Genomic DNA, 14,791 nt, shown 5'->3' with positions numbered 1-14,791 from the left:
TTAAATGTTAGATGGTTGATTTATTTTTAAAATGATGTCAAAAATAGTTTTATGGTTCGGCCGATGCTAAGGGAGGTTTAAAAAAAAATTCTGGTACTTTTTAAGAAAACGAATAAGCATACGTTTCAGAATCACAACTGACTGATAGTTGTTCGTGAATTGTTCGTTAACCTTTTCTTCAACTGAACTCATCATTTATAAATAGTCTTCGATTCCAACGGTAACATTGAATGCATTTAATGATTAATATCCGTTGAGTCGTCTTCTAGTCCATGTAGATGACCTTTTTTACAGAGGTACGATGTGTCAGACTGTTCTGCTTCATCTGTTTTACTTTTTTATGGACTGTCAGTTTGTCTGCTGATATTCAAATTGCAACTGATGATGTAGCTAACTGATCAGGAGTCAAACTAGTCGACTGATCAGTTTAGCTGGACTACATCAGTTCTAACTGATGTCTTTTCAGTTTGAACATTCCAGTTCAGTTTTTTTTGGTTAAGCTATATCAGTTCTACGAATCACTTATTCAGTTCTTTAGATCTGGTATCAGTTCGTCAATCTTCGATTCATGCGTTTGGAGACTTTAATAAATCCTTTGAGAACTTAAGTTGGTTCTTACTAGTTCCATTAAATTTCCAACTCTCCTTCAGTTCAGTTACGCTTTACCGATTCAGTTATCAGTTCAATTAAGATCTTCTGATCGGTTACTGGTTAGTTTTTCAACCTTTGAAACTATTAAATCCCAGCACTTTCTCTTGGTGGTTCATGAGAAGATGACCAAGCTATGGTGGGTGGTTCACCCCCAATTGTGTTCATCTTTAGATCTACGACCTTGAAATTTGCAAATGATTCTGCAAGATCTTGGAGATCCTCGAGACCAATCCTTTTTAAAGTTGTCATCAGATTAATTTTTTTCTGAGACAGTTTTAATCAGATTGATCATTCATTCTTCGTCAGTTAAAGATTTTGGCATTAGTTTGGTCTTCCCTCTTTGGTGTAATAATAGTTCAGTACCAAAAGATGTTGGTAACCTTTCTTCTGAAGTTCTTTTACTAGAATTTGGTTGTTATTCTAAAGTTTAAATTCTTGTTTGAATCTCTTTTAATGTTCCAAGAATTTCCTCTTGTTTTTCAATGATTTTTTTTCCATATTTTGTGGTACATAATACAGTATATTGTCATATTTTTGTACTGTTTTTTGAATTTCTCTAAGATCGCTGGAAATTTAAGAGAAATCTGGTACTATTTATAAGAACCATTTATTTTGAATCATAAGATTACCTTAGGACTCTGATAAGTTCCACTTTATTCTTGATATCTAACATTGGTTACATGTTCCTGTTTCAAATATTCTAAAGTCTTGGAATAAATTCTGTAAATAATTAATCTCGGACCTGTGTTCAGATACATTTGAGAAAATTCTCCTCCTCAAACATTTAATTACTCAGTAATAATAAATTTGTATATTTGAAAAAAATTTAACTAGGGTCTAATACCATTTTACGACCCAGTAAAATCAATAATAAAGGTATTTTTGTCATTTTTATTATTTTAAGGAGTTTAAACATTTTTTTTAGAATAGAGAATTAAGATAAATTTATTTTTATGTTTAGAGATTTATCTCTAATTTATCCTTGAAAATAATAGGTGGTATTTTGTTATTTATATGAAAATATAATTAAAAAAGTAAAGTTGAATAATATCTTCCAAGAAGAGGTAAAATTTATCATTTAAATGAACGTACCAAAACTTACTACTAGTACTGATAATTACACAATTCAAAATATTTTAAAAGCGTACAATGGATTAACTTAATTCCACGTTTCAATCGTTATCTAATAGGAGACTATTATTATTTCTAAACACTTGAAAAATGTATTTTCATAAAAAAAATCAAAATAATTATTTTTTAATCTTTGACTTCTTTATAGTTGTAGTTTTAATGCAAAGTAAAAAAAAAAAAAAAAAAAATCGTTATGTTGAACTAAAGATAATTAAGTGTAAGAGGGACGGTGGTGGTGGTGAGAAGGGTCAATTAAGCAAAACCCAATTTGTTAAATTAAATAAAATAAATATGATATTTCATGTACTATTTGGGTCAATTTCAATCATCTGTGCTAATTTTCATGTAATGCCAAATATGTACCAATCAAGTCAACTTCAATAACATGCGCACTGATTTTAAAATAAACCAAAAACTCATGTGCTAAAATGATTTTAGGCATACATCATAAGAAAATTTTCACGCATACTATAACACACACACACAAATATATATATATATATATATATATATAGACACACACACACACACACACACAACAACCAAGATTCATTCGTATTAATAAAATTAAAATGTAAAGATCAAAATAATTATATCCATTTTTATATTATCATTATTACATGGAGTTTTACAGCAAATAAGATCCTTACCAAAGATATATTGAGTACATGCGATAGATTGGACGTATTTAGTCACACTTGTTCTTATTTTCAGCAGTATTCGATTTTGTTTCTGTTCCATTCATCTCATCTACTCTATAACACGACATGAGGATATTATAATTTCCCCAACACCAAAAAAATTCAAATTATTTTTTTCTTGAAACTCTTGTTTCACATCTTCCTCCAGTTCCATATTCAACTCTATTTCGAAATCACATGACGAACCGATCAACTCCACGAATTTGGGACATATATTTTTTTCCAAAATATCACATAGCAGACTTAAACGAAAATCACAAGATTAATATGAACAACCCTTGATGCATGTTCTAAATGGTTCTATAAAATTGAAAATGTATGGCTAATCAAAGTCTCTAATGTACGTAGGTAAATAGAAATGTAAATGCACATTAATTCGTTCTTATGATGTACCAAGTGAGTCAATTAGTAACCACTACTTTTGCAAGTTTATTTTCTCCAATGTGATTCAAGTCTTAAATGGCTGCCGCCACTTTTAGTTTACTAGGCCAGCTCATTGGGACAAATAAATGCTCCCACCACTGATACACGTACCTGAGAAAATGTGGCCTTCATTCACATGCCTACTTGGTGTCACTTTGACATGAGAAATTGTAGGTTGTTGCAGCATTGAAGTGTCTAGTGTCACTATTTATCATTGAATCTTGAGGTCTTAGCTTCTAAGGCCCCGTTTGATTGGGTGATTAGGTGGATTTTTTTTTTAACCCACGTAATCACATGTTTGGTACGTTTTTTATTTAACCAAGTCAATCCCTCCTATGAATGATTAGGTTATATTAAGTGTGATAAAATAATCACTTCTCACCCCCTAGGATTATTTATCTCACTCTTAATACATCCTATTTTTTCAATTTTACATTTCTCCTAAATATAAACTCACCACCACTTCCCTCCACCGACCGTCGGACGACCACCTCCGCAATCGCCGCCGACCGACAACCGTCGCCCGCCGCCGATCGTCGTCGCCCGCCGACGCCGACCACCGCCCTTGCGGCCGACCACCGCCGCCGCCGCTTCCGACCGCCGCCACAAAACTGGAAAAGCAATTTTGTCAACTCATCAAAAGATTATTATTTATCGCATTCTTAACAATCATACCAAACATAATATTATTTTATCATTATCTATTTCAATCATTCTTTTTATCATTTCTCTCTTAATCATTTCATTATTTTATCCTTCAACCAAACGTAGCCTAAAAGTCGAGTATTTAATTTCTTTTAGTGTACACAAAAACCCAATTGAAATATCTTTCTTATCACAGCATGGGACTCATTTAATCCCAGTAAAAGTCTTTAGGTTACGTTTGGTTGGAGAATAAAATTATGAAATGATTAAGAGAGACATGATAAAGTTGAAATATAATATATAATGATCTAATAATATTATGTTTGGTATGACAGTTAAGAATGAGATAATTAAGAATCTTTTGATGACAAATTGCCCATAAACTTCGAACGACGACGCTCGGCCGGCCGGCGACGGCAGTTGTTGGCCTGCCGGAGGTGGTCGACCGACGGTGACGGCAGTGGTCGGCCTGTGGCTGCGACGGCGGCCGACAGTTGTCGGTTGTCGACCGACGACGGCGGTCGGCTGGCGGCGACGTTGGATATAGAAGAAGGGTAAAATTGAAAAAATATGAGTATTAAAAATTGGATAAATAATCTTAAGAGGTGAGGAGTGATTATTTTATCCCAGTTAATATAACCAAATCATTTATAGGAGAGATTGACTTGATTAAATAAAAATCCTACCAAACATGGGATTAGGTGGATTAAAAAACTATAAACCCACCTAATCCCTCGTATCAAACGTTGATGTGGATTCCCCTTTCTTGCCTTGTGGCATATTTATGGCAAGATCAAACAAGAAGATAAACAAATCTTGTTTGATCTTGCCACATTTCATCCATCAATACATCGATTTGTTTCTGAAGTTCAGTCTCTCCATGGCAGCATGTCTCGAAAATTTTGAAAGTTTAGTTAACACAAGTAAAGAATCTTTACATCAACATATAGGGAGTATTCCCTGCCCTCTAACAACAAAACAACTTCGGTAACTTGTAACTCAATCGATACAAAAATAAACTACACGCCACGGAATTCCCCAGATACTGCTGATTGTTGATACCTCCTCGACCACCTGTTCTGTACAGTATTATATATATACCTTAGATAGATTGGAAAACAAGTATAATACAACATTAGATTTATTATTACATGACGATTATAGGCATATACGCATTGTAGATATAGCAGCTTGGATATATCATTGCAATTATATGAATCTCAACAGTAATGAAAGTGAAGAAAATAAAGAAAACGGTCAATTGAAAGTTAAGCTTTGAAGCTGACATTTTAACTAGTGGGATAGTAATCTCTTCAATATATAAAACAAGCCAAGTGTGTAAATACTTTAATTACTTGTTCAACAAACTCCAATGGACATATATTAAAGAACAATACAAGTTTCACTGTAAACGATCACATTAGTGCAAAGAATTTTCATATTACTTCAGTTGCTACGTGCATTTCTTACTACGTTCATTAATTATATATGATGTTCTCATAAAGTAAGAAAGTAACATGGCAGAAAAGCTGGCAACTACCTGTAAAAGAGGCTTTGAATAATGAAGTTATAGAGCTCCAGGGGCATCTCTCATGCTAATATTTAAGCTGTTCCGCATGGTTCGCCTCCCAACGCCATTTCCTTTAGTCATCATAGCAACAAATTCCCCATAATCTATCCTTCCATCCTATAAGAACATGTATAAAAAAGTTTATACATAATCCATCGAATAAAGTAATAGGAAGGTCAAAACCTCCTGAATAGAACAAATAAGATCTAACAGGCAAAACAGCTCCAGCCCTTACAAAAAAATTTAGGCATCTTTAACGCATTTCCAAATCATGGGAATACTGCTTACAACTAGTTTACATCAATATAGTATCTACCAACTGTTAAAATATGATGAAATGCATTTAATAAATAATGATAACATATTTCAAAGAATAATAGTAAACCTCAATAAACAATATCATGTTTCTTCTAAAAATAAAATTAATAATATCATGTTCGGACACCATTTATAAAGTAAAACCTTTTGAATCACTGCAAATACACAAACTAGAGTAAAACAATGAAATGCTTAAAGAATGAAATGGTAATCAATGCTATGGCTTAATCAAATTCCTTTTGAAAAACCTTGAAGCCAGAGTAAGAGCTGATAAGGGCTGAATACATATACAGCTAAGTTGTACATACTGAACAGGTAACATTTCTGACTGCAGTGTTCCACATTCTCAACAAAGGAACAAAGACAGACTATGATGCTAAGGAACTTACATTATCTTGATCGACTTCTTTGATAATATCTTCAAGGAAAACATCTGTCATACCATGCTCAATACAAGCTTGTTGAAGTTCATCGACTGTAATATAACCACTTCCATCCTTGTCAAAATATTGGAATGCTGCCAAAAGATGTTCCTCGCGTTCTAGTTTATTCAAATGAATTGTTGCTGCTATAAATTCACCATAGTCAATTGTTCCACTATTGTCTACATCAGCCTGCAACCGTAAAAATAACTCAGAAACAACAATGGCCACAAATCTAATTCCAATCTGATGGTTGGCATGCAACAGTATATCAAGGAGGAAGATGAAACTACGAATAAGACAACATAAATATTCAATGCATAAATGAATTTCATTTTCACCACTAAGATTTCTAGTTTTTGGAAGACCCGAACCACTGGATTCAGTTAGCATGAAGTTTTAGCAACAAGATTACAGAAAGTCCAGGCATATCCCGCTGAATCTGTCTTTGCCCATTTTAATCATGATCTCAACCAAATAATACGTCAAGAAAAATGACAGATACTCAGATATAAATCTGGAAAAACTGCAAATAACATGACTGCATAAAAAGGAAATTAAGCAAAGAACATATATATTATTGAAAAGAAGTAACCATACTGCATCCATAAGATCGCGAATTTCTGTATCCTTTAATGTTGATCCATATTTTCTTAAACCAACTTTGAGTTCATCAAATGTGATTGCGCCACTATTATCAGTGTCCATGGCTCTAAACATCTCTGTCAAGCCAGCAATCTCCTCTTCTGACAAGCTTTCAGCTATCACCTGAAAATTTCACTTCATAAATAAATGCTTTGATCATGTTTCAGCAGACACGTGAGTAGCATGTAGATTGATTGAAATGGTTCTGCAAATTGAAAAAGATGACGAATATATGCATAAATGACCAAATTTTCAGTTGACAAAGTCATTAGAAGCTCAATATTATAGAATGCATGTTCAGGCGAATCTCATACCCGCAACGCCATTTTCTTCAATTTATTCATAGCAGAAAACTGTTTAAGGCGGGAAAGTACAGCCGGATCCAGGGATTTGTCAGGTGCAACACCATTTTCACATATCCAAGGGTGGCCTACATATTTTATATGTGACAAGACAAGAATTAAAAGATAAGAGAAGGATTAAAAGATCATTATCCAGCAAAAACCATAATCAATGACATGGAAGGAAGTTTCTAACATCACTGTTTTCACTATAGCAAGAAACATCAATTGATAAAAAAATAAATCCAAAAAATTACAAAGTTATGATTATGTTTTTAACACTAAATGTAGGAATGATGACAAACTACAGCAACTACTTGGGTGATTTGATATTTGCACAATGAAAATCTTGGTTTACAGAAATCCAAGCTGCTCTAGAATACAGATCAGTAAAAGGTCTCCCAATTGATCGACGACAATGCAAGATACTCTAGATAACATGACACAAAATAAAAACATTAGGAAGAAATGAAAGACATACGAGGAATCCAACATTAAACAAATAACAGTAGCTCCGACCATCTAGGGGAAGAAAACATACACAATACTTCATGGGCAGTAAACCGGTCTGAAGGTCTCATGCATAACATATTTCGAATAAGATCCTTAGCACTTTCAGATATCAATGGCCAAGGGTCGGAAGTGAAATCTATGTGTCCCTTCAAAACCGCATCAAATATCCCCTGTTGATTTTCTGAACAATCGGGATAACCATCAATACATTGCACATGACAGTGGATTTGCTTACTTGAATATGACATCTTACCAGCCCAAAATGGTGGCACCCCGCTCAGTAATATGTACAGTATCACCCCTGCTGTCCACACATCTGCTTCTGGGCCATAATGCTTCAAAAGAACCTCTGGTGCAACATAGTATGGGCTCCCAACCACATCGGTGAAAATCTGACCTGTAGCATCACATGACATATACATATAGGCAAACAACACAAGGATATAGCTATCAAAGAAGTATTTTGCAGTATACCTGGCTTGAAGAAAACAGATAGACCAAAATCAATTGCTTTAAGAGAGAAATCATCATCTTTATTGACCAACAAAAAGTTCTCCGGTTTAAGATCTCTATGCATAACCCCAAGTGAATGGCAGGCCTCCACAACTCCTACAACGATCTTAGTCAGTTCAGCCGCTTTTCTCTCACTGTAGTGCCCCCTTTGTATTATGCGGTCGAACAATTCACCACCAGCACAAAGCTCCATCACAATGTGAACGTAAAGGGGGTCTTCATATGCTCCTTTAATGGTGACTATGTTCTTGTGACCAGCCAGATGGTGCATTATCTGAATCTCCCTTCTCACATCTTCAACATCTTCTTTGGAAATAAGCTTCCTTTTTGATATAGATTTACAAGCATATTCAATGCCTGTCGACAACTCAGTGCACAAAAAGGTAGTGCCAAATTGGCCTTGTCCTAATTTACGCCCAAGGGTGTAAAGATCCCGGATGTTAGCAGTCTTGTGACCTAACACAAAGTAAGCTTGATTATTAGCGCCACGGTTCATGACACTCTCTTTCCTGGGACTGGTGAGGGCTGGCAAATTGGGGTTCTTTTTGTGGTTTTGTTGTGTGTCAACAATATGCTGCGAGTTCCCAGTGGGAGAGTAACTGTCAGAAGAGCTGGAAGTGGTGTTGTGTTTAGAGTTTGACTGGTCTTCGGGCTGGTTGTAGCCCTGTAATGGTTTGCTTCTGAAAGACCCACGGCATGTATTGCCCATGAAACGACAGAGCTCCCTTCCCTTATATCACCTTAAACAGTGCCTTAGCAGCCCTTCCCGCATCCGATTATCTTTCACATTATGTGCGCAAATTCTGAAAATTTAACTCACCGAGACAAAGAAACGAAAGACTTGCAGCATCAGAACCAACCTGTCAGCATAGTTAATGAACAGAAATTTAAACAAAGCTGACAGAAAGGGATAAGACGAATATTGGCACCAACACCAGCTCTAGAGCCCTCTACCCCGAGCTCGAGAACCAGAAGATAAAGAAAATTAAAAAGAGAAAGAAAGGCAAACTAGGAAATACGAGAAATTCCTAAAAGGGGATTACAAAAAATCCATCATGGATCAGATCCGATCAATAACGAAAGAGCAAGCAACATGTCAGCAGCAAAATCATACACAAATCAAGAAACGAACAACAATCTGACTTTCAGCTACAGATCGAGCAAACCAAAGGGCACAAAAATACCTACACAGATCACATGTATGCATGAAACAAACAGTTGAAAAAAATTCAACAAAAGGTAGCGCCTTTATTCATATAATTACTATTACTTAAAAGGAAAAAGATTGACGAAGATAAGCAAGAAAGAAAGAACATAATGGAATTTTAATAATCATCAGACGGAAGGGAATCTGTACCAGGGGAAAAGTAGCCGGAGGAGTCGGCGTCAAATCGTCCTCGTGTAGTTATTTTTATACATAACATGACCGAAGCAAGTGGTGGACAAGGACAATATACATGAAATGACTCGCTTCTGTACAAACACAATACATACTTTTTTTCGTTACCATAATTACAACTCTATTAATTTATGTTTATATTATACGGTGTGATTAAATTTGTCAAAGTCGAGATTTAGTTAGTCGAGACTTGAGAATTATAATTTTACTTGGGTCCCCGAGATCTTTACGGGTATAAATTAATTAATCGAGTTTAATTATATGTATGGACAAACTAAAATTATATTTTGGTCGGAGAAATCGTGTTACGGATGTAAACGAATCAAGTTTACTTATTAATTTTTGAGATCCAATTTGAATTCATCAAACTTTCAAGAGCTGAATCTCTATTTGGGTTCAGTCTCCTTTTTTTTTTTTATCTGTCATGTTCCTTCAAATTCCAATGCTTATTTACAGAGAATTAATCTAGACAGAAAAGCGAAAAGTTATTGAATAGTAATAATAGAAACCAAAGTTGAAACCGTTCTCATTGAATATTAATAAAAGAAGCTTATTATGTATGTAATTCGGTAAATGTGTAAATGAGAGCTTCAAAGAATTATTCTAAACCATCAGTCAAAATTATTTTTGTTGTTAAAAAATAAAAATTTATGGTAAAAAATAAAAATTTCAAACTCTCAAAATTTACCAAACTACACACTTTATAATATTTTTCTCTCTACTCAATTGTGATTTTCTTCACAAATGAGAGATCTATTTATAGGAAATCTTTACAAATAATCCAAAAATAAAATACATCATTACCTACATCATCACACACTAATTTTCAATATTTACAACTCTTATTTTCAACATTCAAATATTCAACATTCAAATATTCAATACACACATTTTAAATATATTTTTCAACACTCCCCCTTGTGATGATGATCATAATGATTGTCTTCATTACGTGTTTTTATACTGCCTCGTTAAAAACCTTACTAGGAAAAACCCATTGGGATAAAAACCATAGCAAGCGAAAAAGAGTGCAGTCACGTAAACTCCCCCTCATGTTGACACGAACAATTCTTCACAAATTTCGTAGATTGTGCATCCCAATATTATATATATGCTTTCTGAATATTGACGTAGGAAGCGCCTTTGTGAAGAGATCTGATGAATCTTCACTTGATTGAATGTGACGAACATCAATATATTTATTCTTCTCAAGCTCCTTGGTGAATGCGAAGAACTTAGGAGGAATATGTTTAGTTCTGTCGCTTTTTATGTATCCTTTTTTCATTTTAGCAACACATGCAGCATTATCTTCATATAGTATCACAGGCTTCTCGTCGAATGATAATCCGCATGAGATTTGGATATGTTGGGTCATTGATTTTAACCACACACATTCACGACTTGCTTCATGTAGTGCAATAATCTCGGCATGATTTGATGAAGTTGTTACGAGCGTTTGTTTCTGTGAACGCCAAGAAATTGCAGTGCCTCCACGAGTAAAAACATATCCAGTTTGGGAACGTGCCTTGTGTGGATCAGATAAGTATCCAGCATCGGCATAACCAATTATACTTGGATTAGCATCTTTTGAATACAAAAGTCCCAAGTCTGTCGTTCCTCGTAGATAACGGAATATATGTTTAATTCCGTTCTAGTGTCTCTTTGTTGGATATGTGCTAAATCTTGCCAACAAATTTACGGCAAAAGATATATCAGGCCTTGTACAATTTGTAAGATACATAAGGGCACCGATAGCACTTAGATATGGTACTTCTGGACCAAGAAGAATATCTTCATCTTCTTCACATGGATGGAATGGATCATTTTCTATGTTTAATGATCTAACAACCATTGGAATACTTAAAAGATTTGATTTATCCATATTAAAACGTTTAAGGATCTTTTCTGTATAATTTGTCTGGTTAACAAACATTCCACATTCTTTTTGTTCAATTTGTAAACCCAGACAATACTTGGTTTTTCCAAGATCCTTCATTTCAAATTCTTCCTTCAAGTATGACACAACTTCTTGAATTTCCTTATTCGTTCCAATGATGTTTAAATCATCAACATATACAGCAATAATTACGCATCTGGATGTTGTTTTCTTAATAAAAACACAAAGGCATATTGAATTATTTACATATCCCTTTTTCATCAAGTGATCACTTAGTCGATTATACCACATTCGACCAGATTGCTTTAACCCATATAATGATCTTTGTAATTTCACAGAATAACATTCTCTGGGTTTTGAACTTTGTGCTTCAGGCATCTTAAATCCTTCAGGGATTTTCATATATATATTACTATCAAGTGATCCATATAAGTAAGCTGTAACAACATCCATAAGACGGATTTCTAAATTTTCAGATACCGCCAAGCTAATCAAATACCGAAACGTAATTGCATCCATCACGGGAGAATACGTTTCTTCATAATCAATTCCAGGCCTTTGAGAAAAACTTTGTGCAACAAGTCGAGCTTTATATCTCACTATTTCATTTTTCTCATTTCGCTTTCGAATAAAAACCCATTTGTATCCAACAGGTTTTACACCTTCAGGTGTAAGGACTATAGGTCCAAAAATATTACGTTTATTTAGCGAATCCAATTCAACCTGGATGGCTTCTTTCCATTTTATCCAATCCTGCCGATTTTTACATTCACCAAAAGATTTTGGTTCATGATCTTCATTATCATTTATGATGTCGATTGCCACATTATAAGAAAATATATCATCAATTTCTTCTATATCTTTTCGGTTCCATATTTTTCCAGTATTAATGTAATTGATAGAGATTTCATGATTCTCGTCAGTTTGTGGTTCTGACAGAATATTTTCATCATCATGTGTTTCTTCAGGAACACCATTCTCTATTTTGTGATCATCATGTGTTTCTTCAGGAACATCATTCTTTATTTTGTGATCATCGTGTTTCTCTATAAATTTTCTTTTTCGAGGATTTTTATCCTTGGAACCAACTGGCCTTCCACGCTTCAGGCGTTTAATGACATCAAGAGTATCTTCAATTTGTTTCTTTGGAATTTCAATTCGAGCAGGGGCATTTGCAGCATGTATATATGATTTAGTTACCCCTTTTGTGTCAGCAAATGCATCTGGTATTTGATTGGCTATTCTTTGCAAGTGTACAATTTGTTGTACATATTTTTCACATTGTTTTGTTCTTGGATCCAGATGTAACAATGATGATACATGCCATGTAATTTCCTTTTCGGTATGTTTCTGTTCTCCCCCTAACATTGTGAAGATTTCCTCATTAAAATGACAATCAGCAAAACGTGCTGTGAACACGTCGCCTGTCTGAGGTTCAAGATATCGAATGATTGATAGACTATCATAACCGATATAAATTCCAACCTTTCTTTGAGGTCCCATTTTCTTTCGTTGCGGTGGTGCAATAGGCACATACACCATACATCCAAAAATTCTCAAATGAGAAATGTCTGGTTCTTTACCAAATGCAAGCTGCAATGGGGAGTATTTATGATATGAACTTGGTCTGATGCGAATTAATGAAGCAGCGTGTAAAATTGCATGTCCCCATATAGAAATAGGGAGCTTTGTTTTCATAATCATTGGTCTAGCAATCATTTGCAGACGTTTAATCAATGATTCAGCCAATCCATTCTGTGTATGTACATGAGCAACAGGATGCTCAACAATGATTCCCATAGACATACAATAATCATTGAAAGTTTGGGAAGTAAATTCACCAGCATTATCAAGTCTAATTTTCTTGATTGTATAATCGGGAAATTGATTCCTCAATTTTATTATTTGAGCAAGTGATCTTTGCAAATGCAACATTTCGAGTTGACAATAAACATACATGTGACCATCTGCTGGAGGCATCAATCAATACCATAAAGTATCTGAATGGTCCACATGGTGGATGGATTGGTCCACAAATATCACCCTGAATACGTTCAAGAAACATTGGTGATTCAGTTTGGATTTTGGCTGGTGATGGTCTTATAATAAGTTTTCCAAGAGAACATGCTTTACATTGAAACTTATTATTCTGAAAGATCTTCTGGTCTTTCAGCGGATGACCACGTGTATTTTCTATAATTCTTCGCATCATTGTTGAACCAGGATGTCCCAATCGATCATGCCAATTGGTTAATATTGAAGAATTATCAACTATCATGTTTGATTCAATCGGACTTATATGTGTATAATGCAATCCAGTAGGGAGCATTGGTAGTTTTTCAATCACATATTTCTTTCCTGATTTATATGTGATAAGACACATATATTTCTTATTCCCTTCATTCATTGTTTGAGTATCATACCCATGGGAATATATATCATTAAGACACATATATTTCTTATTCCCTTCATTCATTGTTTGAGTATCATACCCATGGGAATATATATCATTAAAACTCAACAAATTTCTTTTCGATTGTGGTGAATATAAAGTATCATTGATCAAAAATTTTGTACCATTAGGTAACAAAAATTGTGCTTTACCACATCCTTTAATCAAGTCTACAGGACCTGATATTGTATTCACCGTTGTTTTTGTTGGTTTTAGTTCCAAGAAATATCTTTTATCTCGGAGGATAGTGTGCATTGTACTACTATCAGGTATGCAAACTTCAGCTTTGCTCATAGCATTTTTCATTTTTTGAACTTCAAAAAAATATGCAATGAAATAAAATTACTGAAAATATATATTTAAATATAACACATATCATAATTATACAATAAAACATTATATGGATACATGAAAAATAAATTATTGTACATTTATATTCTACCACTATATTGTTCATTTTCAGAGAAATCATTGAGAAAATCTGCAGCATCAATATTGTTCATTTATATCCCACCAACATATTGATCATTTCCAGAGAAATCATTCATAAAATCACCAGCATCAAAATGAGTTGAATCACTCAAATGGTCACTGCGTTCAGTGAAGTTGGTCTCCTTTTCTTTCCCCTTTAATGATTCTTTATAAAGTTTACAAAGGTGTTCAGGGGCTCGATAAATTTTGGACCAATGTCCTGGAGTACCACATCTGAAACAAGAACTTTCATATCTTTATGAGTGATTTTCATTAACACTTGTATTCTCATGATGCCTTTTCTGTGGATGGTTTGGGACGCTCTTTTGAGATGAATTATAAAAATAACTATCTCTATTGTTTTCAAAACCACGGCCTCGACCACGACCACGGCCAATTCCACGTCCACGTCCACGTCCACGACCTCGACCTCGACCTCGACCAAAACCTTGTCTTTGAATTTGATTTTGGTTTCCAGGTTTAAATTCATTTTTACTTACAGCATTTACTTTTGGAAATGCTGTTGATTCAGTGGGTCGGGACTGATGATTTCTCATTAATAGCTCGTTGTTTTTTTCCGCCACAAGAAGACAGGCGATGAGTTCAGAATATCTCGCAAATCCACGTACTCTATATTGTTGCTGTATAGTAATATTTGATGCATGAAACGTGGAAAATGTTTTTTCAAGCATTTCCGAT

At 34.4% G+C, this 14,791-nt stretch overlaps 1 protein-coding gene across 9 annotated transcripts; it reads right to left on the bottom strand.

The window, feature by feature from the left end:
* Window positions 1-4,440: 4,440 nt before the first annotated feature.
* Window positions 4,441-9,389, bottom strand: LOC142526273 (calcium-dependent protein kinase 26). Of its 9 annotated transcripts, none has more exons than XM_075630541.1 (8): window positions 9,231-9,379; window positions 7,835-8,733; window positions 7,389-7,757; window positions 6,821-6,936; window positions 6,462-6,629; window positions 5,829-6,053; window positions 5,092-5,238; window positions 4,441-4,630 (listed from the first exon to the last, which is right to left on the bottom strand). In XM_075630541.1, exons 2-7 carry the CDS (start codon window positions 8,580-8,582, stop codon window positions 5,119-5,121), a joined length of 1,746 nt encoding a protein of 581 aa, XP_075486656.1. In that variant the 5' UTR covers window positions 8,583-8,733; window positions 9,231-9,379; the 3' UTR covers window positions 4,441-4,630; window positions 5,092-5,118. The 9 variants fall into 9 exon arrangements, with proteins under 9 accessions (XP_075486656.1, XP_075486664.1, XP_075486665.1 ...); XM_075630549.1 differs by having other exon boundaries at window positions 4,441-4,625; XM_075630550.1 differs by lacking the exon at window positions 4,441-4,630 and having other exon boundaries at window positions 5,109-5,238; window positions 7,389-7,541; window positions 7,614-7,757; window positions 9,231-9,378.
* Window positions 9,390-14,791: the final 5,402 nt, after the last annotated feature.

This window comes from Primulina tabacum, chromosome 15 (assembly GCF_025594145.1).
Source record: "Primulina tabacum isolate GXHZ01 chromosome 15, ASM2559414v2, whole genome shotgun sequence".
In the NCBI taxonomy this organism is placed as follows: Eukaryota; Viridiplantae; Streptophyta; class Magnoliopsida; order Lamiales; family Gesneriaceae; genus Primulina; species Primulina tabacum.
Note: the sequence above shows the minus strand (reverse complement) of the source record. Positions and strands in the feature narration are given on the sequence as shown.

Excerpts from the sequence above, each read along its gene's own strand:
- LOC142526273 (XM_075630546.1), bottom strand. The coding sequence starts at position 8,582 with ATGGGCAATACATGCCGTGGGTCTTTCAGAAGCAAACCATTACAGGGC. Across the intron at positions 7,758-7,834 it reads ATCTGTTTTCTTCAAGCCAG|GTCAGATTTTCACCGATGTG; the intron begins GTATACTGCAAA and ends GTGATGCTACAG. Across the intron at positions 6,937-7,388 it reads TACTGCCCATGAAGTATTGT|GCCACCCTTGGATATGTGAA; the intron begins GTATGTTTTCTT and ends TAAAATATGTAG.